Source organism: Polistes canadensis, unplaced genomic scaffold, assembly GCF_001313835.1.
Source record: "Polistes canadensis isolate GaletaPanama2010 unplaced genomic scaffold, ASM131383v1 scaffold_54, whole genome shotgun sequence".
In the NCBI taxonomy this organism is placed as follows: domain Eukaryota; kingdom Metazoa; phylum Arthropoda; class Insecta; order Hymenoptera; family Vespidae; genus Polistes; species Polistes canadensis.
In genome coordinates, this window is record NW_014569601.1 from 526,039 (window position 1) to 550,339 (window position 24,301).

At 36.6% G+C, this 24,301-nt stretch overlaps 1 protein-coding gene and 1 long non-coding RNA gene across 3 annotated transcripts in view; one reads left to right on the top strand and one right to left on the bottom strand.

The window, feature by feature from the left end:
- Positions 1-676: 676 nt before the first annotated feature.
- Positions 677-22,779, bottom strand: LOC106785650. Its single transcript, XR_001381554.1, has 3 exons — positions 22,747-22,779; positions 4,557-4,750; positions 677-728 (listed from the first exon to the last, which is right to left on the bottom strand). It is a non-coding gene; the product is annotated as an uncharacterized LOC106785650 (long non-coding RNA).
- LOC106785647 (methyltransferase-like protein 9) overlaps positions 19,299-24,301 on the top strand; it is a 33,323-nt gene continuing 28,320 nt past the window's right edge. For both annotated transcript variants that reach the window (XR_001381552.1, XM_014746284.1), the window contains exon 1: positions 19,299-19,966. Coding sequence is in view for 1 of the 2 variants with exons in the window: in XM_014746284.1 (XP_014601770.1) it covers positions 19,658-19,966 (309 nt within the window). In the remaining variant the exon portion in view is untranslated. The remainder of the gene's footprint in view (positions 19,967-24,301) is intronic.

The window sequence follows — 24,301 nt, forward strand, 5'->3', positions numbered from 1 at the left end:
ATATCCTTGAAAAAGAAGAATCTACTGTGTAAGAGTACGATCATTCTGTCTCTTATCTTTTGTATTTTATAAAATTATCCTCGTTTTCTTTGATAAATAATCCTCCTGTAAAGGTTCAAAAACTATTTCTCCTATAACTTCGAATGTCAGTTTCAAATTTTCTTCTTTTTAACAATTGTTATATGAACGTGTAATAAGTAATATACATAATTCATATATACGAGGCATTTCATGTCAAATCGACCAATTTTTACTCCTACCCCTTTTCGATATTACAAAATATTAAAATATTTTAGTTTAATATAAAGTGCTGAAAATATATAATAAACAAAACTACATTGTTATTCATTATTATACCAGTAAATCAAAATGTAAGCTTTTACTTTTATTGGCATTTGAGCATTACGTAATGCCAGAATTTTTAATATAAAAAATACTAGTGGTATTAATTCAGATATAAAATACTATACACATATATATATATATATATATGTTACATTATATATTAAAAAATACTAGAGAATTATTTATAAAAATCCAAGCTAATAAAAAATTTCGTTATTACTCTTATTGACTCCATACAACCCTTATTCCATACAAATGTATCACGCAGTATCCCTCCGAGATAAATTCGTTAAATCTTATCTCAGAAAGTATCCATTGTGATCGAACACCTTCTTCTCTCCTCTTCTCTTCTCAGCGAGAGGAGATCCCTGTATAGCCTTTCGCTGTGGATAAATGCAAAGAATAAATCGAAACCAAGTGGAATCGAAACAGTTCTTGGTAATAAACTGGGAATACAAAGAAGGATTACAATGTTGTTTAGCAAGGGAATCGCAGAAGCAAGAAGAACAAGGAATAAAGAAAAAAAAAAGGAAGATAAAAAATAAGAACGAAGAGAAGAGTGAAAGATAGAGTGAAACACAGCGGCAATGCAAGAAAGAAAAAGGAAGAAAATAAAGAGAGAGAGAGAGAGAGAGAGAAGGAACGTAGCACGAAGTACGCGGTGTGTGCGTGGCGTGGGTGGAGACTGGCCCACGAAGCCCTACGGGCAGAATTATCATACCCACACAGTTACACGAGCTCTGATCTAATCACACTCCCATATACATAAAATAACTACTCTACGTGGGCCCTATGGGGCACAACGCACACCGTACACGAGTACAGAGAAAGAAAGAAAGAAAGGAAGAAGAAAGATCAAAAGAGGTGGAAGGGGTGGTGGAAGAGAGAGAAAGAGCAAGAGAAAAAGAGAGAGAGAGAGAGAGAGGCAGATTGTTTTCAGCTGGGACTCGAGTATAAATTGGCCAATTATTCGGAAATAAGGTAATTATATAAGAAGGGAGTGATCTCCGATCGCGCGGAGAAGAGTGGAAGACGAAGGGACCCAGCGGAAAGGAAGGAAGGAAGATGCTAGAGAGGAAAGAGAGAGAGAAAGAGAGAAGGAAGACGAGGGGGAAGGGGAAGAATCGAAGAGAGAAATCAAAGGCGATTATCTGCCTATAAGGTAGGAATTGTCGGCTGGCATCGGTCGGCTCGCTCTAAGAATCGTTCGCCGTGGGCCCGTTCGATACCGGTCAACACGAAAGATAGATAGAGAGAGAGAGAGAAAGAATAAAAAAGACAGTCCTCTCTCTTTCTCTCTCTCTATCTATCTATCTTTTTCTCTCTGTTGGACTCACAATTTCCATCACATCTCTTTTTCTCTCTCTTTCTATCTTTTTATCTTCTTAGTGAGACCGGCAGATGTTTTTTCTAAATGGAGACGAATTAGTCGATAAATAACAATCGATCGTACGCGTGACGCCATACACATATATACATACATATATACAAATATATATATATATCGTATATGGATATAAACGTGCCTGGAGCTTTCGGTCCACCCCTTTGGAGATCCATCTCGCAGCATCCAGCACGCATCTCGCAAGGAAACGTGAGATCTCGTCGTCAGCCCTAGGCGATAACAGTTTCCATCCGATCTAACGGAAATACTCTCCTCTGTCCCTTTTTTCCACGTGATAAGCAACAATCTAAATAACCTAGCAATAATCCATAACATAACCCTGTCTGCAACAAGGTAAAATATCAAATGCAAATTGTTGAACGATCATATACGTATATATATGTAGTATATAAACCAACGATTATTTCAATTATATGTAAAAGCGTTAATCGTCGTATCAAATGAGTCGTAGACAGAAATAAAATTAAAAGATAAGATACTAGTAGAGGGACAAGAAGGAGACTCTACCACAACTTTCTTTCAAAAGGAAGAGGAGGAGGAGGAGGAGGTATTAACATTCCGAAAAACCGGTGATTCTCGCCGTGGGTATAAGTTCTTTGAAGAAAGAAGAACTTGAGCCCTGGTATAACTACGCTAAGGCTACAGGAGGCTTCTTCTTCTTCTTCTTCTTCTTCTCATCTATACCATCGTAGTATCCATCCACAATACACACACACACACACATATACACGTATAACAACCGAACGCTAGTTGCCGGGGCATAAGAGAACCGCTCAGCTGGCTATTAAGGGCTGCGTGGTGGCCCGAGGCCGGAATTAGCATACCCTCGAACCGAACTCCACCTCCGCACCGATATCTCGCCGAAGAAGAGAATATAACTTAAGTTCAAGCGGATATTATGCCACCATTCTTTCCTCCCTCCTCCTCGTCCTCCTCCTCCTGCACCACCTCCTCTTCTTCTTCGACCTTCTCTTCTCTTCTTCTCATCTGCCCCTCTGTGTTCATCCAAGGGCTCATCATAATCCGCCCTCCTTAACCATACAGGTTAGATTCAGAATCGACTTGTTCTCCATGAAGAAAAGAAGAGAGAATGAGAGAGAGAGAGGGTGGGGGAGGGGGGAGAAGAGAATATTTTCGAATGAGAAAGAAAAGAAAGGGGTAGAGATTTGAGGGAGGTGACCGTTATCGGGAACGATCTCTTTTAATTGTAATCCTATGCTTTCTCCGATAAGAATCAAGACTGAAAATGTTCTATACCTCTCTCTTTCTCTCTCAGTCTGTATGTCTGTCTGTCTGTCTCTCTGTCTGTCTATCCTTCTTTCTCTCCCTCTATCTTCTCGTTTTCTCTTTCTACGTGCGCGAGAATCCCGAATCGCGCTTGCGTTCCACCCAAGCGCGTGCCGTTGACGCCCAGAAAGCGAGAGGCCAGACCTGACCCGGGCCATTAACGTTCCTCTTACCTTATCGTGCGCGACCTCCAACGTTCATCCTACGGCTGCTACCTTCTCCAACTTATTTCAACAATGTATGTGTATGTACATATATATATATATATATATGTATGTATATGCGCTCGTATCTCTGTATATATATATATATATTATAAATTTATATATATATATATATGTATGTATGTATGCATATGTATTTAGTTACATACAAGAAAATTTCTTCTTCACTTCAAATACTTGAAGATATTATCTTCGTAGAAATCGATCGAAAAGAACAAAATTCGATGGTAGAAGAGAAGGAAATCGAAAGAAGAAGAAGAAAGAAGGAAGGAAGGAAAGAAGGACGACGAGTAACTCATATTTTAGCCCAAGGCAGAGTAGGACCCGATCCCACTAAAAAAAAAATCGCGAATTTCAGGAATATTTAAATTATAGATATTTAACGTGCGAGATGTTTCTTAACATTATTCCTTTTTTGTTTTTCTTTTTCTTTGTCTTGTTTTTGTCAATTTTTTCTTTTGTTTCCTCGTACTTTTTGATATGCCGTTCGAAATTATGCTCGACCATTTCACGTTTCCTATAATCTCGCTTTCGGACGATCGGATACAAAAATCATCGGGAGATCGCGTTCTATAATTATTATTCTTCCGGGAGGGTGGAGAGGGTGGTGGGAGGATTGCTCAAAGGAGAATAAGAAGAAGATAGATAGATAGATAGAAAGAAAGAAAGAAAGAAAGAAAGAAAGAGGGCGAGAACGCCGTAAGGTGATCCCCTTTGCGGGTAGAAAAATTCAGAAACAATGTTTTTTCCGCGAGGTAGAAAACAGGATACGATTAATCCGCTCGCCAGCGGGTCGAGCTCGATGATATTATGGCTGATAATTGGTCGTTCGGGCAACTCGAGTCCGTACGAGGAAGACAAGAGAAAGAAAGAGAGAGTGAGAGTGAGAGAGAGAGAGAGAAAGAAATACGTGGTTAAGAGGAAGGCGGTAGAATAGGGACGTGAAAGAGAATGAGAGAGAATGAGAGAGAGAGAGAGAGAGAATCAAGCAAGCAAGATAACACAGCGCAACTCTGCTCGACCAACCCATAACTAAGGTGCGCCTTATTTAAAGCATTATAAGGGCTCTAATTAATACAATGTGGGGGTAGGCGAGATTTTTTTACGAGGCCGCGGGGCTTTATCGCCAATTAAGTGGTGCTCTACGGCAGACAGAGAGAGAAAGAGAGAGAGAGAGAGAGAGGGAGAGAGAATCGCGGCCAACTCTTGAAATAAGAAGGAGGTGGAGGAGGAGGAGGAGGTGGAAGAAAGAAAGGAGGGAGAGACAGAAGGTCGTGGTACAGAGGAATGTCTACCTCCGACACCTTGGTCTCAAGAACACAGCAACGTTGCCAACATCTCCAACGTAATACTTTGTCTTCTTCTTCTTCTTCTTCTTCTTCTTCTTATTTTCCCCTTTATCGTTCATTTTTTATCGCACGTGTTGATTCCTCACAGTTGTCCACTTCCTGTTACTCGATTTTGTTTATTTTACACGTACACTTTACTTCTGTAACATTCAAAATTTGTATACAACGAATTAGGAATAAAATAAACGACAAAAATAAATTCCATAACATATTTAGAAATATGTATAAAACTATCGTACCATAATTGAAATAGATGGTAACCTATCAAACCCCTTAAGGTAATTAATTTGTTCTATATTTTTCAGTTTTTGTTTTTCGAACATCCGATTATACGATTTGTAATCGAAGTTTCATAAATAACGTTGATTGAATTCATCTCTCTGATATTAATTGATTTCATTTCAAGCGATTTAAAGGGGGTATATAAAAGATTTAATAAAACGAAACGAGAAATTAAGGTGTAAAAAAGAAAATAAATAAAAAATTCGACTAAATGTAAAAATTAACAAATAAAAACAAGAGAGACTAAGTGAGAAAGGAAAAAAGAAAAGGAAAGAGAGAGAGAGAGACGAGTCATCATAGCTCAGAAAGAAGAACCGAGGACTTCCCTCCTCAAGATAGTATATCCTTCGAGGAGCATAAAGCATAGCCGTACTTACTTCGACCGCACATTTCGTTCGGCGTACGACTCGCATCCGAAGTCTTAAAACTACCTTAGACGTTTCTTGGCTATGGGTTCTTCTCTACCAAGAAAGAAAGAAAGAAATAAAGAAAGAAAGAAAGAAATAAAGAACGAGTAAGAGAGAAAGAGAGAGGGTGAGTTTCGAAGAGACGACTAATTCTGACGTACGTAAAGGACGAAAGATGAACGTTGAAGGAGGAAAGAGGAAAGGAGAGTGGGAAGAAGGGGAGGAAGGAAGGAAGGAAGAATAAGTGCATAAATAACCGGACGATCGTGGGTGACGAGTTTTCGCGTGGCGCGAGACGAACTTTAAATCTTCTTTCAAACTTTGAAGAACGACGCACGTCGTAATGCAGGGTTGCTTGAAAACGAGGCCGACCACGTCATCCGTCTCTCTTTTTCACAGAGGATATTCTCACTGTGTCCAAGAGTAAAAGAAGAAGAAGAATAAAAAGAAGAAGAAGAAGAGGAGGAGGAGGAGGAGGAGGATGTTACTGGGCGTTGCAGGACGTTACGTTCTGGCATTGGCAGGCGTTTGAAATACACTCGACTGAATTATGAACCGTAAAAACACGCTGAAGCAGATAGGAGAACGGGAGGAGGCCCTCGAAACTCACAGAGGCCTTTTACCCGAGCGTAGGTAACCGTATTCACCCTCGTGCGGAGGATTATTACCGTACGTGATTCGGTGTGGTCTGCGGTCCGAACACCTCGCCGGAACTTCGAATGCCTCCGTGGTAAACTTCGCCAAAAAAAAAAGAACGCGTATGAAAAAAAAAATTAGTCGGAGAAAGAGAGAGAGAAAGGCGAACCTTCCGAACTAAAACCAAAACGTTGCGTCGTCTCGTCGCCGAACGTTATATTAAAAAAAAAAAAAAAAAAACTTATCCCTTCCTTCCACCTTTCTCGCACCCTTCTTTACCTCATTTAAATTTCACGAACAAAAAATTCGGAGAAAAGAGAATGAGAAATATCAATCGAAATTCGTTGGGTCGATTCGTAAAGAATATTGAAAAATAAATTCATCCCTTCCGATTTACCCTTTCCCCCCCCCCCACCCTTCCACGCGTCACTAGTTTCTTCTTATTTAAGATTCACGAAAGAAATTAATTAACTAGAGAAAACTCGTCGCGAACGTTAACAAGTAATCATTACCCTTTACCTTGCGCCCTTTACCTTCCCTATTCCATGTTACAAATGAATTATAATACGTACTAGAAATATTGTCGAGATATTTGCGAATGATTTGAAATTATATATGATTTTCGAATTGTACATGTGTAATAATGAAAGAAACACATGTAATTTCTCATGTGTGTATTTCTAATTCTTCAAGAAACGCAGATTAATCAATCCTTTTTTGGAATAAACATTAATAGAGATAGTGTACGTGTATATACGTACACGAATACATACGTCAACGATCCTTGAAGATACATAAGTAAATACATAAAAACGTGTAATATTCTATAAACTCCGATAGGACATTTATAAAAATATAATCACCTCGTTACCCTTGGCCCCTTCCTACCCTTTTTCCTGTCACCGAAGAACCATGCAGAAAGAGAAAGCCGACCAATTCTAAGTTTTAATAAGACGACTTTTATACGTACGTATGAGAATGCACGTGTGTACAATAAAAATACGCGATCCATCGATGAGAATAAGTCGTAAGTTTGTTCGAGATCTCGCAATTAAAGTGTAAAAAGGATTAACGATTAACGTGCCAACGTGATCGACTTTTCTTTTATTTCAACTTATAAACGTCATCGAAAGACAGAAAGAGAGAAAGAGAAATAGAGAGAGAGAGAGGAGGAAAATATGTTTTTCAGTCGTGAGAAACGAGTAATGTAAGTAAGCAAGTAAGTAAGTAAGTAAGTAAGTAAGTAATTATATCTTCGAGACGATATCTTGAGAAAGCTTAAAGATACCCGAAGGAATGAATGACCTTAGCAAGAAAGAAAGAGAGAGAGAGAGAAGAACTTCCTTCTCTGTGTTGGTGATTTACGAATCATTAGTCGATGGACGTGGGACTTTGAGCAAAATGACGTCCCGTCATCGTGCACACGATTCGCACGACTCTAAAGAATTCATCGTGTTGTTATGTCGTGTATGACAACGCGGGAGAAACGCTATGAAAAAAGGAAGAAAAAGGGAAAGAGAGAGAGAGGTAGGAATAAAAATAAAAAGACGAATAATAAGAAGAAAAAGGAAAGAAATATAAGCAGAAATAAAAGAAGAAGAATAAGAAGAAGAGGGGGAAGAAGAAGAAGAAACGGACCGTGCGATGTCCGTGCCCTCGATTAATACACCGCTCACGGGCTACCGTAACGGTTGTCGTGCCATCGGAATTAAGATGCACATTTACACAAATGTACGGTTGTATGACGTTAAAGCTCGCGGACGGATAATGCCGTGTCACCGTACGTGCCGCTCCTACGTAATCGACGTACGCGGAATATCGCGAAGTATACGCGAGAGTTCGAAAAACGTCCGGTTGTTCTTCTCTTTCTTTCTCTTACTCTCTTTCTCCCTCTCTCTATTTCTCTTTCTATCTTTTTCTATCCTCTTTGACTCGCTCCAGCTTGCTTTTCTTGGATTCGCCGATCGATTCCGATATATCTCGCGTGCGCGCATGTAAATACCGTATAAATCGCGCACGCCACTTTACAACCGTGTTAAGACGGAATTTATAATGCTTCCTCCCAGTTAACATAGAGCTACCGAACTCACTAACTCTAACTCGCTACAAACTTTCGATCAACTATTTTCGAATTTTTTTTTTCTCATTTCTTTGTTTCTTTTTTCTTAACCTTTTTTCAAATTATTTCACTTAATTTTGGAACATTTATTTGATTAATCATGTATGTATATGTGTATGTTATATTAATTATATATAAATATTATACACAAATATGTGTAATATTAATAAGAGTTCGGTAGTTTAATTTACAACAAAATTTCTATATACCACACGGATTTTAATTATAATTATTAACTCGAATATACGTATTCACAATTGTTTGTAGTATAATAGAATAATTTTGTTAATAATACACAACAAATTCTAATATATAACAATTTCCTACATAATATTTCTAACCGTTACAAACAAAATTCTACATTCCCATTAATACTAAAAAAAAAATATACTATTATCCAGCCATGAAATAAAATTATTAGGAAGTAACATTTACAGTAATAGAGAAACGAAATAAATGTGTTATTTAACAAAAGAAATTGTTGAAAAATTCTGTAAAAAAAAAAGAAAAAGAAAAAGAAAGATGCAAAGTCACATAGGACATAGAGAAGAAGATTGACAAGAGTCGCGTTAAGCGTTCGAGGACATTTACGTTTAAGTGGAAGAAAGGAAGGAAGGAAGGAAGGATAAGGAAGGAAGGTAAAGGTCTACGTAAAGAAAGATTTATAAAGGAAAGAAAAGGAGGAAAAGGAGATGGACATTAGCGTAATGACGTCCAGAGCGCAACGTAATGACAGGAGGGTCATCGGGCGATACCGCAACGGATCATACGGCGAGGTCGCGGTGCTGAGGTCGTTCCCTCCACCTCGAGCAAGCATCACCACCTCCTTCTCCTTCCCCTCCTCCACCCCGTACCTCCCTCCTTCTCTTTTTCCTTCTGGTACTCCTCCATTGCCACCTCTCTATCTCTTCTCTCCCATTTCTTCTTCTCTTTCCTCCTTACCACCTCCACCACCTCACCTTCCCAGCCCTACAGTCGAATCCCTTCTTTCCTCCTTCCTCCTCGTATTCGCAAATGCGCTCACGGAATGAGCTGCCTCGGTCCGGAGTTGCCCGCCAATAATAATTCTTACCGGATTCAATTTGAATAATGCCGCGTGCGGTTTCCATCGGCATGCCCGAGCACGCCTTATTATCTCACGTACCAACTCGCCTACTCGATATCCATCGAAGCTGTATCCCTTCACCTCTTCTCTTACCCTCCTCTTCTCTCCCCCTCCTGCTCTCTTCTCTTCTCTTCTCTTCTCTTCTTCTGCCGCTACTTCGTGCACCATTATATTTTTACCTTTCTCTCTTTCTATCTTTCTAGATTTTCTATCTCCCTCCTACTCTCTCTTGATTTCTTTACTTCTTTCGGTTTGCACCGAGAAGAGAATCGGTTTCACTATTTTCTCTTTTCTATAGCAGCTAGCTAGCTAGCTAGGCACAGAAAGCCAGCCGACCAAGTTCGCGCCGATTCTTGGCAACGAGAAACTCTCGCGCCACTGATTTATTTCCCCTTTGTCCCTAACCTTTTTTGATGTTTTTGTTTTTTTGTTTTTTTTGTTTTTACACTTAACTGTTATCCATCTTATAGCGAAATCAAGCTTCATAATTCTTCGATTAGGTACGGGAGACGGAATATTATTATCCAAAGTTTATATGTATGTGTGGTGGTGTTTAGTTGTATTATAAATATAAAGATTTATTCATCTTTAAAACGTTTTTCTACCAACCCTACCTATCTACCTACCTACCTATCTACCGGTTTCAACAACCTCGAGATATGTCGATCTCTCAGGCTCAATTTACTCTCCTGTGAGTTAAAATCGATCTTCCTACGTCGATACGATTCGTGAGTCGGTACGAATTCTTGGCCTAATCGAACTTCGAAGGACTGAGAAGGGCTTGGATACGATGGAACTTCGGCATCGCATAACTTTTTTTTGATTCGCGCTAGTGGTTTTATTCGTTTCGAATACGTGTTGATATATAACCAATTGGATAATTTTCAGATTTTATACATTTCTAATAATTTTATTTCTTTTATGATCCTAACGTTAAGATTATATATTATTGATTTTCATTTCTAACACAATGATATTATCTTAGAATTCAAATTATCATATTTTAAATTACAATTAATGTGAGCAAAAGAGTAGAACCTGAAAAAAAAAACAATTATTTCACTTTACGTCAAATCATTTTAAAAAAAATATATAAAAATATTTTAATAATCAATATGATGAAAATAATGATTTCAAAAATTCATTTGTAAGAACCCAAATAATCAAATACAAATATATTAAATATAAATAAGTCGTCTATAGTAGAATCTGTAAATAAGTTTATTTTAAATCACTTCGAGAGTTAATAAAAAAATAATCAGAATCATGAACGTATTAATTAAAATCGCAGGGGGCGCCAAGAAGAGTAATGGAAAATTTATCGATAGAATCTACGCTAGATTTTTTTGTTTTTCTTTCAATTATTTCTTCGGCAAAGAAAAAAAATAACGAAAGCGTAGTGGATAATTCTTCCAATCCAGAATCGGTCATCGTTATTCCCGCGATACTCTTACTACCGCGAGAATTCCCAGGACAGTCAACCCCCTTTTCTCGCATGTACCATATCCAGGAAGGTATGCGCTTCGTCATCGTCCAGCAAGAAGTCTTCCTCGCCTTCTTCCTCGGCTTCTTCTTTCGTTTCTTATTCGACATTGCACAGGGACCGCAAAGTGTCGACCAACTGACGACAGAATCTCTACTCGAGAAAGATACAACCAACAACATTTCTTACGTCCGATGAATTTTTTTCCGTTCGTTTGACACACACACACACACACACACCAAATTTTTACCGTTTAAACGTAATAGATAAATCTTTAAACTTAAACTATTTCCTTGATTCGTCCCATTTTTCCCACCTCACCCTGGCAAAAGAAAAAGATTTCCTTTTTATCACAAACGTCCGATAAAATTGATTTCTTCCTCCTCCCCTTTCTCTAAAAAAAAAATAATATTATTATTAGATTTGAGGAGAACAGAAAATAATAAAAATAATCTCCCCATGTGAAATAGTTTTAATCCCTTGAGTGCTATGGACGCATATATGCGTTTGATAAAAATTGATACGCGTGTGTTTATCAATGCGAATGTAAAATAATGTAATATTCTTATTGTATCTTGTCAGATTAAAATAATAATATGAGAAACAAAAATTGTAATTATTAAATATAATTTATTAATATTACCACATTTGGTGTCACATTAATAATAAATTATTTCATTCGTAGAAAACACTTCAGTTAAAATTGTATTCAACACTCAAAGGGTTAAAAAAAAAAGTAGCAATCCGAGTGACACGCAAGATGCAATTTGCGATTTGCGACGAAAAAGAAAAGAAAAGAAATTCGTTTAGCTAATCGGTCGAGATGTCCTTTGAAAACTTAATGCAAGCGAATTAACTTTAAGAGTGTGAGAAAAATACGACATACGCCAATCGCACGATTATCGATTACCTGTCGCGAGAATGAAAGAGGGAGGAAGAAGGAAGGAGGTGGGAGGAGAGAAAAGAGGAAGATGAAGGGGGTGGTAGTATACATACATATATATATATATATATATATATATATATATATATGTGTGTGTAGAGGAAGAGAGTATGGGAGATGGGAACAGGGGTTGGGTGAGGGTGGTTAGAGAGGCTAGAACGAGGCTGTGGTTTGAAAGAAAAACCACTGTAGCATACGCGTCCCAGGGGTGTGCTTTTTATCGAGGCCATTATAAAGGTTTCCCAAAAGTTTTCAGAAGTCCGCCCCAGTAACGTTCGCGATCCATAAAGCACGCCTCGAGGCTGGGGTTGTTTCGTAGGAAGCGAGCGAATCGACGATTTGCCCGAACATAATGACCGACGTCGACGTGTCTAACGCCATTTATATCGAGCTACCATCGATCCCCCAACCACCCCCTCCCGCCCCGGCCAAGTCTTTTTCGCGTCCTCGTTTATTTTTCCATTTTCTCCCATTTTTTTTTTTTTGTTCCTCTTTCATACGATACATTACACCGAATACTCGTCGTATAGTCTTTTTTCTTTTTTGATTAAACACGCATGTGACAATAATTATAACAGTAGAGGAAAGTATTACATTAATTACTATAATGTTGAAATATATGTTTTGTTTTTTATCATATATATATATAAGTGTGACAATAATTATGACGTTAGACTGATTGTAAGTCGAAAAATGAATCAAATTTATAGTACATGATATAGAATATAAAATATATGTTAAGTATTGAGTCGTTCGGAAAAAGTTCGTAACAATTTTGCAAAGAAAATTTCACACATATACACACACAAAAGGCAATATATTATATCAAATATATTTATATTTAAAAATTGGCATGAATTTCCCGTATAGTCCGATATATTTAAATAAAATCTATAAATGTATCGATGTATATTGCTACATAATACATATATCATAAAATAAAAAACAAATATATATATACAAGAAGTTTATATATCTTTTTAAGTGAACTTAGAAAATATCAAAAGATGGATAAAGTTTCTTACTACATGGATTCTCTCGTGTAAGACATTTAAAAGCAACAAAATGTTACAGAAAACTATCTCTCGCGCCATTTCGTAACTCCCTACTTCTTCTTCTTCTTCTTCTTCTTGTTAAGAACGAACAACTAAACGAAACGAAACGAAACGAAACGAAGAAGAGACAAACGTCGCGTCGTGTCGTGTCTCGAAGTCCCCTCGTCAAACCGATTGTGATTCGATACAACGCAAAAGTCGCTCCTGTAAATCGGAAAAGAAAGGACACGAATAAAAAAAAAGAAAGCAAAATGAAAAAAGCAAAGCAAAGCAAAAGAAGAAGAAGAAGAAGAAGAAGAAAAGGGCAACGAAGCAGGGATCCCTGTGATGATCGTAGTAAAAAAAAAAAAAAAAAGAAAAAAAGAAAGAAAGAAATAAAGGAAGGGGGGATTGAGGGAAGGTGGTTTGAGGGGTGGTGGTTGTGAAGGGGGTTTAGGTAGGGTGTTCGGGTCTGAAGTAAATCGAGAAGCCGCGTCTGTAGAAGTTAGTCGTTCGGGTGCGGACGACGGGAGGACTCATGATTCAGTTAGGAGTTTGAGGTTTGAGGTCTGGCCGTCATTATGTCGCCTGCCGCCCGTAGCCAAAGCGAGAGAGATGGACGCAATGGACGTTAAAAGATAAAAAGAAAGACAGAGACGGATATACAGTAGAAGAAGAAGAAGAAGAAGGTGGAGAACGAAGAACGTGGTTTGCCCGGACGAAGAGGGAAGAAGGGAAGGTGGACAAAAACGAGGCATTAGCGTTACCCGTGCTACCGTGTGTTGCAGTCTCTTTCTCTTTTCTTCTTCTTTATTTATTTTTTTACTTCTCTCTCTTTCTCTCTCTGTCTATCTTACTTTTGTCTTTTCTTTCTTTCTTTCTTTCGTAAGCGAAAACAAGAGAGGAGAAAGAGAAGCCGACCGCCCGCTGATGTCCATTTCTACTTACCAAATTAGCATTATTACCCGACGCGAACGCAAAAATGCAATCAATGTATATCCTCCTCTTCTCGGAGAGGAGGAGAAGGAAAGAGGTTCAGGATGACTGAAGGGCTGCTGGCTGACTGGCTGGCTGGCTGGCTGGCTGGTTGGCTAATGTGGAGTGGGGGGACGAAAAAGGATTGCAAGGAAGGAAAAGGAAGAGATGCTTCTTCCTTCGCTTGGTCGGCTCCTCTTCCACGAGTTCTCTCTGCCCTCAGCAACCCTGGTCTCTGTTCTGTTAGTAAGTCTGTTCAAGTTCGTACGTAAGAAGAAGGTACATACGTATTTCCACAGGCCTCCGCGAGATCCAGTGTTAACGACCCTGATTTCTTCTTCCTTCTTTCGCGCCACCTTATTCTTCTTCTTATTTCTTTTACTCCTCCTCATTCTCCTCCTCCTCATCCGACATCGCGTCGTCTCGGCCTCACCTCCATCTTTCAGTGGCATCGGTTTAACGCTAAGACGATGACTTGGACATTTTCAACCCTCATTCTCTTCACCTATTCCTCGTAAACACGACTCCGGACATTTACCAAATTGTTTTATACTTGTTTATCATATTATTTCAACCCAAAAAATCATATTTCTCAATCTTGTATAGTACCAATTTAATTATATCGTAATTGACGACACGATTTTGACGTGAAACATACGATAAATTAATTATCTTTTATTTTAGATAATACCAAGAAGAAACTTGCGTATCATTCATTTCTATTTTAATTAAACTGCACGAACTTTGTTTTTTCTTCTTCTTTTTTTTTTCTTTTTTTTTTTTTTTCTTTTGGGTTACAATATTTTGCATATTTAAAATATCAGGTAGCCGAAGGAAGTTTGTGCTATTTTAGATGAAAGATAAACTCGTCAAGAAATTTCTCTTGGCTACCTATATATAATATCATTCAAAATAATCATAACAAAATAAAAAGAAAAAATTATGATAGACACGAATGCTCCACGAACTATGACGATGTATATGAAATATAAGAAGAGAGAGAGAGAGAGAGAGAGATAGAGGGACTACTCGTTCATGGCTCCTAAAAGGCGCCGATGGCTCGCAGCGTGTTACGATGATGGTGTTGGTGGTTGTGTTAGTCGCAGATATATAGAAATAGTTTAATAGTAGTAGTAATAGTAGTAGTAGTAGTTGTAGAGATGGTGGTTTAGCGCGTGGTAGAACGTATGGCCTCGTGTACGGTTGCTGGATGCGTAAGACTGGAAGCCTATACGTCTTACATGCCCTGAGGCTTCCAAAGTCGAGCCTTCGTTGCTCCTCTCGTACGTGTGTTCGTTCGTGCGTGCGTGCGTGCGTGCGTGCGTACCTGAATGCGTGTAAAGCGCACCCGCGCGCAAACCTGCGTGTCTAGACCAAACGCATTCGTGTGCTGATGATCGTCAGCACGCTTCTTCTTCTTCTTATTATCTTATACTTCTTGTTATTCTCTTATTCTTCCTATGGAATCTGTTCTCTCTCTTTCTCTCTCTCTCTCTTTTTCTCTCTCTCTTTCTCATCTCATCAATCGACGTGGTAGTTTCAACGCCTACAGCCATTTTCTATATCACTCGATACCATCGAATATTATAGTGACATGTGTTTACTTTTAATTGAGAATTAAATTTTAACAGGTTGAACAACATTTGACACCATAGGATAGAAAGAATTGTTGTTTCTACGTGCAGACTACTCTATTTTATTTTAAACGAAGTTAGGGTGCTTTTAAGGGGGGGAGGGACTCGAAACTTTTCAACCAACTCTTCGAAGCAGTTGTGATTCTTTTTTTTTGAAATATTTTTGTTAAATATAAAATATGATAATAATAATAATTATAATAATGTCTTTATTTTGCTGAACAGCAATGACTATAACTTAACTTACGATTACTTAATAATAATATTTTAAGCGATCTTATTAATTCACTATTTCCAATCGCTCATACATTAAAAAAAAACTTTTCTCTAAAATAAATTACAAATAAAATGAAAATATATATATATATATATTATCTCTTGTTATCTCGAAAAAATATTATACTAGTAAGGTTTAATAAAAAAAAAAGGTTACAATTTTTATATAAGAAAAATTTGTATAAAATTGATAATTATATATTAAAAGGGTAAGAGTTGGGAACATAAATAGAAAATCAAGTTTCATTTCCAACTCGACGACGTTTTCATCGAGATTAGAAAAGAATGATCGTCGTGATGCTTATCTATCTGCTTGGTTACGAGCCATGTAATTAAATTACTTCTCTCAAAGAGAACTGCGAAAAATTCAACTTGCTTTAATCGTATCTCCTTCGATATTGGACGAGCTAGGTGGCTAGCTTATGCTCGCATCATAAAAATTATTGGTCTCTCTCTCTCTCTCTCTCTTTCTCTCTCTTTATTTCTTTTTCGTCTCTTTCTCTCTCTTTCAACGACGTAATTACAGACACGATAACTCATCGGCGTGTGCACGTATCCGCGCGCACGCTGGGTATATATATAGCTAATAACAGTTTGCACCTTTACCCGGTACTAATTAACGTTTCCCACGCGCGTACCATTAATTACCATCCTTTCGATAAAAAGACGACCTCATTATCTTAAACACTGGGTTTCGGCAACAACTCAAATTCATCGATCGCGAGAAACAAGGGAGAGATCGTTCTTACTCCATCCATCGAATTATTTCACGCCTTTCTTTACGATCAACTAATTTTTACACCTAAAGAAGAAAAACAAAGAAAGAAAGATAGAGAGAGAGAGAGAGAGAGAGAGAGAGAAAGAGAAAAAAAATATATTATAATCTATAGATTATTTTTTGGTGTCATACGAAACAAGTTGATAGTGTAAAATTATTTGAACACTGTGTACTTAAATAAATGAACGAGAGTGTTGAACATTTTGTGTACAAAGAAATAATTTTTAAGAGTCATAAAAATATTTTATACACACGCATCATGTACACTATTGTTATATTTACAAAATACTGAAATATTTTTAAGAATATATATTTTATTTAATAAAAAATTCAACCTAAAATATCAAAACATCTCTGAATTTACCCCAATAGGTATAAGTGTACAAATAGGAACACCAAATAATTATTATATTATTATTTCGTATTTGTAATATTTGATTTTCGTCATATAGTATTACATTATAGACAATCGATAAAGTTTTAATCTGTCAGTGCTTATTTCATTCTAGATCTTGGATAAAAAATAGTAAGAAAGACACCCGTGACACGGACGATTAATTTTTAATGATAGCCGTGAAAATGCTTCTCCCTGTAGCCACCACGGTTAACATTCAATCTCAAGAATTTAATCTGTGCTTTCTCGAGCGAAAACGATGAACCAACCCATGGAAAGAGAGAAAAAAGGAAAAAGGAAAAGAAGAAGAGGACCTTCCTTCTTTAAACCGAAACGACGCGTTAGGAGCTTCAACTTCCAAATGGTACAGGAACGAGAGAAGTGTAAAAGATTAGAGTAAGAGGGAGAACAACGCAAAAGAAAGAAAGCGAGAAAAAAAAAAGAAAAAGAATAATAGAAGAAGGTGAAGTGAGATGAGGTGTTGGAAGAAGAAGGGAAGGGAAGGGGCAAGGGGTGTGGGGATGGGAAGGGAGGTAAAAGATGTCGTGGCTTGCGATCGAGGGCGGTGAAAAATTCTCCAATTAAAAAAATCTCATTTCTCCCGTTAACGAGGGGTGGCTCGCAATTAACGTCCGAAGCGAAAATGATTTATGTGACGTTCAGGGAAGCGAGGAATGAAGAAGAAGAAGGGTAGTAGTGGTGGTTGTGATGGTGATTGTGGGAGTGAGAGGTGGGATGAGGTGAAGGGTGGTAGTGGTGGTGTGGGGGGCGGAGGTTGAAGGAAAAGAGGAGGGTGATCGGTAGAAAGTGTATACCAGAACGAAGAGACCTTGCCAGTATGAGGCAAGCTTATCATAAATTAATGAATTATCAGAGGCCGGTATGGCGAGTCGTCGTGAAGGGAGGCAAATCGTGCGCGGTGCGCCAATATGCTATTTCAAATATTCATAGACCTCTACCATTACATATATATATATATATATGTATATGCTATAAGTAAGATATAAATATGTGTGCGTACGTATAACACACGCGTACGTTAGTAAGTGTACATATGTATATATATATACGCGTAAAAAGATAGAGAAGGAAACTCCGAAGCAACCAACAACCACCCTCAACCACCCACTCTTCCCCTTCTCCCTTTCTCTCTCTCTCTCCATCTCGCTATATTTATTCCTCCTAAAAGTTTTATGCTGCTATTTCGTACGAGACACGCGCGAGCTTCATCGTAGCCCAGGTAGCAGATGGTAATGCGTAATCGTCTTCGTTTTTACTATTAACACTCGAAGCACGAAACTAAGATATAGATATGGATTTGGAAAATTAATCTTTACAATTTTTATTATTTTTCCGTTCTTTTTCTTTTTCTTTTTTATCTATCAATCTGATTAATAATCATTGAACTACTCGTAAACTAAATTAACTTTACTTTGAAAATGTTATTATTATCAAAGCACTCGATCAGTATCTAGCTTTTATAAATACATTTTTTTAATGATTAAACTTAAAAGGCTATTAAAATGAGAAGATATTTTTATAGTCGTTCAATTTTAAATAATACGTCAATGTTAAATTACTTTATCAATTTTTTCATTCACTTTTTATTTTGCTGAAAGTTAATTAATTTGGCGTATGAATGACTCAATTAATTATAAAAATTTGTTAGTTCCTCTCTCTCTCTCTCTCTCTCTCTCTCTCTCTCTCTCTCTCTCTCTCTCTCTCTCTCTGTCTCTTAGCTGATCATAAACAATTGTGATTAAAGTATTAAACGTGTTAAATTGACAATGAGATTTTGAGATGATAAAGAGAATAATAAAAAGAAAAAAAAAAGAAAAGAAAGAAAAGAAGCAGATAAAGTGAAACGATCGAGTTGGTACGCTTAACCGCATGAAAGACAGGATCACAGGTCGAGATACCGGTAAAAGAAACGAGAAGTATAATTCTACTATAACGGACAAGTTCAATCACCTTCGCTTACGCTCGCGAATAAGATTTAAAGAACGATTCTTGTCTCGTAGGAAATTATAAAGTCAACTCGGCTTCTGCCATCCTGTAATCGCTATCGCGCATTCCAACAATGCAAACTACGCCGTGATAATCCGCGATTCACCTCGACGCGTTCTTTAACCTCTCTCTCCCTCTTTCTTTTTAACTCTGATCGCGTCATCTCTCTCTCTCTCTCTCTTTCTCTCTCTCTCTCTCTCTCTCTCTATCACTTATTCTCTTTCATACTTGCGCGCATTCATAAAAAAGTACTCTTTCTCTGTTATATTTAGATCCATCGTATTTTCATATTTCCCCCCCTTTTAATATCTCTTTCTTTCTGCTCAACGATCGAAGCGTATTCAAATTAAAAAAAATCTCTCTGAGATTAACCTAATATAATAATTTATATATTATATATCATTGTTAAATAAATAATTATTATTCTGTGAAAAAAAAAAAAAGAAAAAAAAAAGGAATTAATAATAATTGGAGCTTCTTCAAAAATTCGCGCCTCCGAAAAATTTCGATTGTCGAATTGTAGATTCCTACCCTACCGACAGCGTTGAAATCCTTGATAAAGAAAAATACAAGAATTTGTTAGAAGTCTCGACAGGGTGCGTCGAATGCGTCCGCCAACATGGCCACGTGCTAACGAGGGACGTGTTTACGCGAGCTAGTGTAAAAGAGAGAAAGAGAAAGAGATCGAATGAGGGTGAGTGAGAAAGATATATAGAGAAAAAGAGGGAAGCATATAGGCGTCACCGTTGTACATAGATTTTAAACGGCACATCGTATAAATCGTCTATGGTGATTGGTTCGTGTTCCTAATCGTGACGACGACAAAGAAAGAAATAAAGAAAGATAAAAAGATGTTCTTGTATCATTCTTAATCGTGTCTTTAAAAAAAATACGTCCTCGTCGTTGTCGCCGAGGTCGTCGTCGTCGTCGTCGTGTTGTTGTCGTTGCAGTTTCTCGTCGTTGTGTTCGTGTTGATGTTGAATATGGCGAAGAACACCGACGTACCTAATCGCCTACAACAATTCAGTTCTACCTGCAAGGATAAAACTAAGGAAAATGAATTTGAAGATGATCAATCAACAACGCGTTTCGTTAATTCTTGCACGAGTTCATCATCGATTGCAACTACCACAAGTACAACTACTACAACTACGATGATTACGACGACGATGACAACAACAACAACGATTTCAAGGAATTATCGTCCACGTGGAAGCTTGGCAAGAATTCTTTACGATAAACAAAGAGCCGACGAGAGATTAGATGCCTATGATAAAAGACAGGTTAGTTTTGATTATTAGATAATAATGATATTAATTTTGATTTCAACTAGAAACGAGAAATGTAGGTTATACCGTGAAACTAGCTAATGTAAGACAGAGTCATCTGCTTTTCGTCCTTTATCAGAGACGTTCAATGTGAAACTCCTCTGATGCGATTGCGCCTGCGTTTTATGATTCCCGCCGCCTGAGGTCACGTCTGTCCTTCCAGGAACGTACTCGACAAATTTCAGTACCCTTTCTTATTTTTTTTTCCCCCATTTCAAAAATATTTTCTTTTTAAATGTTATTTTGAAAACAAAAATATATATATAAAATAATTTGTATCTATGATAATAGAACATTATTTTAACAATAAACGTACCGCACACATACACAATCGGTCGAGTTAATAAATTTTTAATTTTCAATTCAAAAAGGGACAAGTCGTGATCCATTTAATTTTACGAATATTGTTTTACTTTATTGTTTAAAAATGTGTTAGTAATTAATTATAGTAATTATCTGTGATACGTTTAATCTTAAAAGCTCCAATTATAAATTATAAAATAATATCTGTAACAAAATAATCGTATGGAAAATCATGAAAAACACTATGGTATCGAACAATCGAATCTTTGATTACATCGGACACGCATATCGAACTTATCAACCCAACAAAATCTCTTACAATTAGATTTAATCGTCCAACGCAACAAGCTTATAAAATTTATTTGCTTGTATTTCACACACACACACACACACGATGTTTATTAAAATACGAGTCGCGTATTACGCACGCTATCGCTTATATTTAAGTACTCGTGTGAATCATCCATAAAGATAAATTATATTTATCCTTCTCGACGAAAATATTTTATAGCCTGCTAAGCAAATAAAAAAAAAAAAAATTAAAAAAAAGGAACGAAATTTTTTACTCCAAAAGTAAAAATTATGTATGACGATAAAATTTCTGTATGAATTCTTAGTCTCGTACATTTTTCTTTTCTTCTTTTTTTCTTGAGAATTTTAACGAAGGTCGATCCCTTAATTTTATCCTTTTTTTTTTTTTCTTTTTACAAAGAAACGAGCTCTCTTTGAAATCTGACACACAACGAACGCATAAACATACACACACACACACACACACACAATTTTAACCAAACAGTAGATAATTGTTGTCGAAGAGGGTGGGTCGAGAGGAGAGGAATATAAGAAGGGGGAGGAGGAGGAGGGAAATGCGAGATCCGTGTCGAGGTAGAGGAAAGAGGAAAGAGGAGATAGTAATAATTAGTACAATTACCGCACAAGGCCGACCACCGAGTCTATCCTCGCTTTTCTCAGACGATCCTGCTCGAGAGTCAAGACCGTGCTCGGTAATTATGGGATAATTACGTCCTCGATATTCCTGAAACATCTCCGAAAGCGCCTCCAGCATCTTGTCGAAGTCTGGTTCCGCGTGAACCAAACATCAATTCACCCCACCCTATTTACAATTGTAACGTCTTTTCTACGCTTTCTATTTTTCGAATCTATCATTCGATGAATATTTTCTAACAACAAAAATCATATTAACTAAAAAATTAATTCTATACTATCCCATTAACGGTAATCTTAATTGACTTTCTTATACGTGGGTTGATTAACAAATTTTTAATCTTCCATAGAAACAATTTTGTTCGCTCAAATGTATGCTTATTTTTCGATATGGTTTTAATATAGTTTTAGTAAAGAATAGGCTTGAATTTTTTCATCCCACTCTATCGTACAAATCTTGATTATATTAATTCGAGAATATTTCTGAAACATCTTCGAAAGAGCCTCCAGCATCTTGTCGGAGTCTGGTCCCGCGTGAACCAAACACGGGTTCAACATATATATTTAGAATTGTAGTATCTTTTTTATACTTTCTATCTATCATCAGTAATTTTCTCATACATAATTTTGTTGTTATCTCGAAAATATTTGGATTATTATTAATTAATTATATATCTAAATGTAACAGGGTGAAACAGTAAAGTCGTTATCGATGTTATTAAAAAAAAACACATGATTTTCAAAATTGTTTTCAATGTTGATAACATTTAATTATTCGTATGTGTCATATGAGGAAATTTTTTGTAAAATGAAATAGGTTAGTTTAGAATTTGCATAATATACTCTATCTCATTTTATAATACGATAAATATCAAAATTATGTTTTAATGAAACAAGATTATACGATAGAAACATTTGTATTTTATAGAAACGATCTTATTAGAAATATTTAAGTGTGAACAACTAAAATAACAAAATTTTTATATATATACTTGGTAGGATATTTTTACGCGAACTGTTATCTCTGCGACGACCTAAAAACGAGTGAAATGATAAACAAATGGAAGGAAGTATAATGTAAACGCAATCAAAACACAACGGTCGCATTTAGAAGACAACAACAACCAAGTATAAACGTTCGTTTAGATCTTTTCTAATAAAATTAAAATTCGAAATAAAATTGTTCCCGTAAATTGAAATGTAATTTTACCCATTTATGTTAGACCTTAAAAACAAATTAAATTAGAATTACAAATAAAAAATATTCGTTATAAATGGATAATTAAAAATCATTAGAAAAATAACACAGAAAAAAAATCCTTGGAAATTATTCGTCCCTTATTTGGTAAAATTGGCACGTGCCTATTAAAAAGTTGATTGATTACGTCATTTAATTTTATTTAATTAACAGTACTATATATGGTACGATAGGTCTAAATAGGTAAAAAATATTAAATAATTAAATAATTAATATTAAATGTACATACTTGTTGACAATGTTCTCGTTCCGACGACCGCCGAATGACTGAAAGTGATATACAACGAAGAGAGAGTATAACCGATGAAATCAAAACACAACGGTCACATTTACAAATCAGCAACAGTCAAGGATAGACGTGCAGACATTCGTCGACAGTTTTTCTAACAAAAGTAAGATTAATAATAATATTTCACTTATATAATATTACATTACCGAAATTATTATATCCGAATAGTTTACTTATCGATTCGTAATGTATTTACGTGTTAGAGTTAATTATTAAAAATTATTTTAACAAATTTATCGGAAAAGAATAAGACACAAATTAAACTTAAAAAAAAAAGAAAAGAATTAATAATAATTAAAAACACACGCAAATATACAACAGAACTTAAAATCAAACTCTTTCTAATTATCTTCGATCAATTTTCTGCTAATTTATCTTAAAATAATTATTTTTAAATAATATTAGTTTTATATAAAGATTTCTAAAAATATGCACATATATATAATACATTATTAAGATTGTTTCTATAATGAACAAAATTCTACAAAATTTTTGTATAAATTGATTGCCATATACGAATACTACTAACACTCACTGTATATACACGTGTATAAATTCATCTACGCGTATATGAATGCATTTATATACCCTTACGTGTGTATGTGTGTGTTGTTAGGTGCGATAGGAACGTTGAACGAAGAGATGGAAACTTATTAAAAACTTTATCTCGAATAAAGAAAAAAAAGGACTAGAGTGAAACTTAGTTGAAGTGTTTGGCATCGTACGAATATAAAAGGAAACAGCAGTGGACCGTATGGATTTTATAGATCCGAGGATCGATCTATCGATCAATCGATCGATAGATAGATAGATCAAGATACTTTCGTAAAACTTCTACCTCTTCTTTCTTCTTCTTCTTCCCTTCTTCCAAGTCGAGCATAGAAAAACAATAACCCTCTTTATCTGGAACGTTACGAAGGCACTTTCTTCGACGGTGCGCGTAAATCGATTCGAAAGGTCGACCGCGTCGCGTGGGCGTCACTGAGCGGATTCTCGCGGATATGAGAAGACGCATTTCGTCGTCGGGGAGGTGTCTAAGGATTGAAAAAGAAAAAGGTAAAGGAAGAAGAAGAAGAAGAAATTTGAAATTCGTGCGAAGGTTAGAGCTTGGAGGGTTTCCACGTTGAAATCGACGCTCTTCTTTGTCGTTCTCTTCCCCCTTCTCCCCCTTCTCCTCTTCTTCTTCTTCTTTTCTCATGCCTAAAAATCTTCTTCGACGAGTAGTCGTCGTTTCTTTTCTCCCCCTTTTTCGGAAAAGAGACTGCCGAGACCCTTCCGAATCCTTCGTCTAATATCCCTAAGCAAGTAACTCGCGCGAGAAGGAAAAAAAAACGAAAAGGTCCAAAAAGCGCGTATGTTTTAAGCTTTTAAAAATGGCGTCAAGAGGAAAGGAGGACCCACGTCAGCTGCTTCCTACTGCGTCCTATCTTTGTATATGAGAGAGAGAGAGAGAGAGAGATGCTTCGGATGCGGCACAGGGCGCTGCTTTGAAATA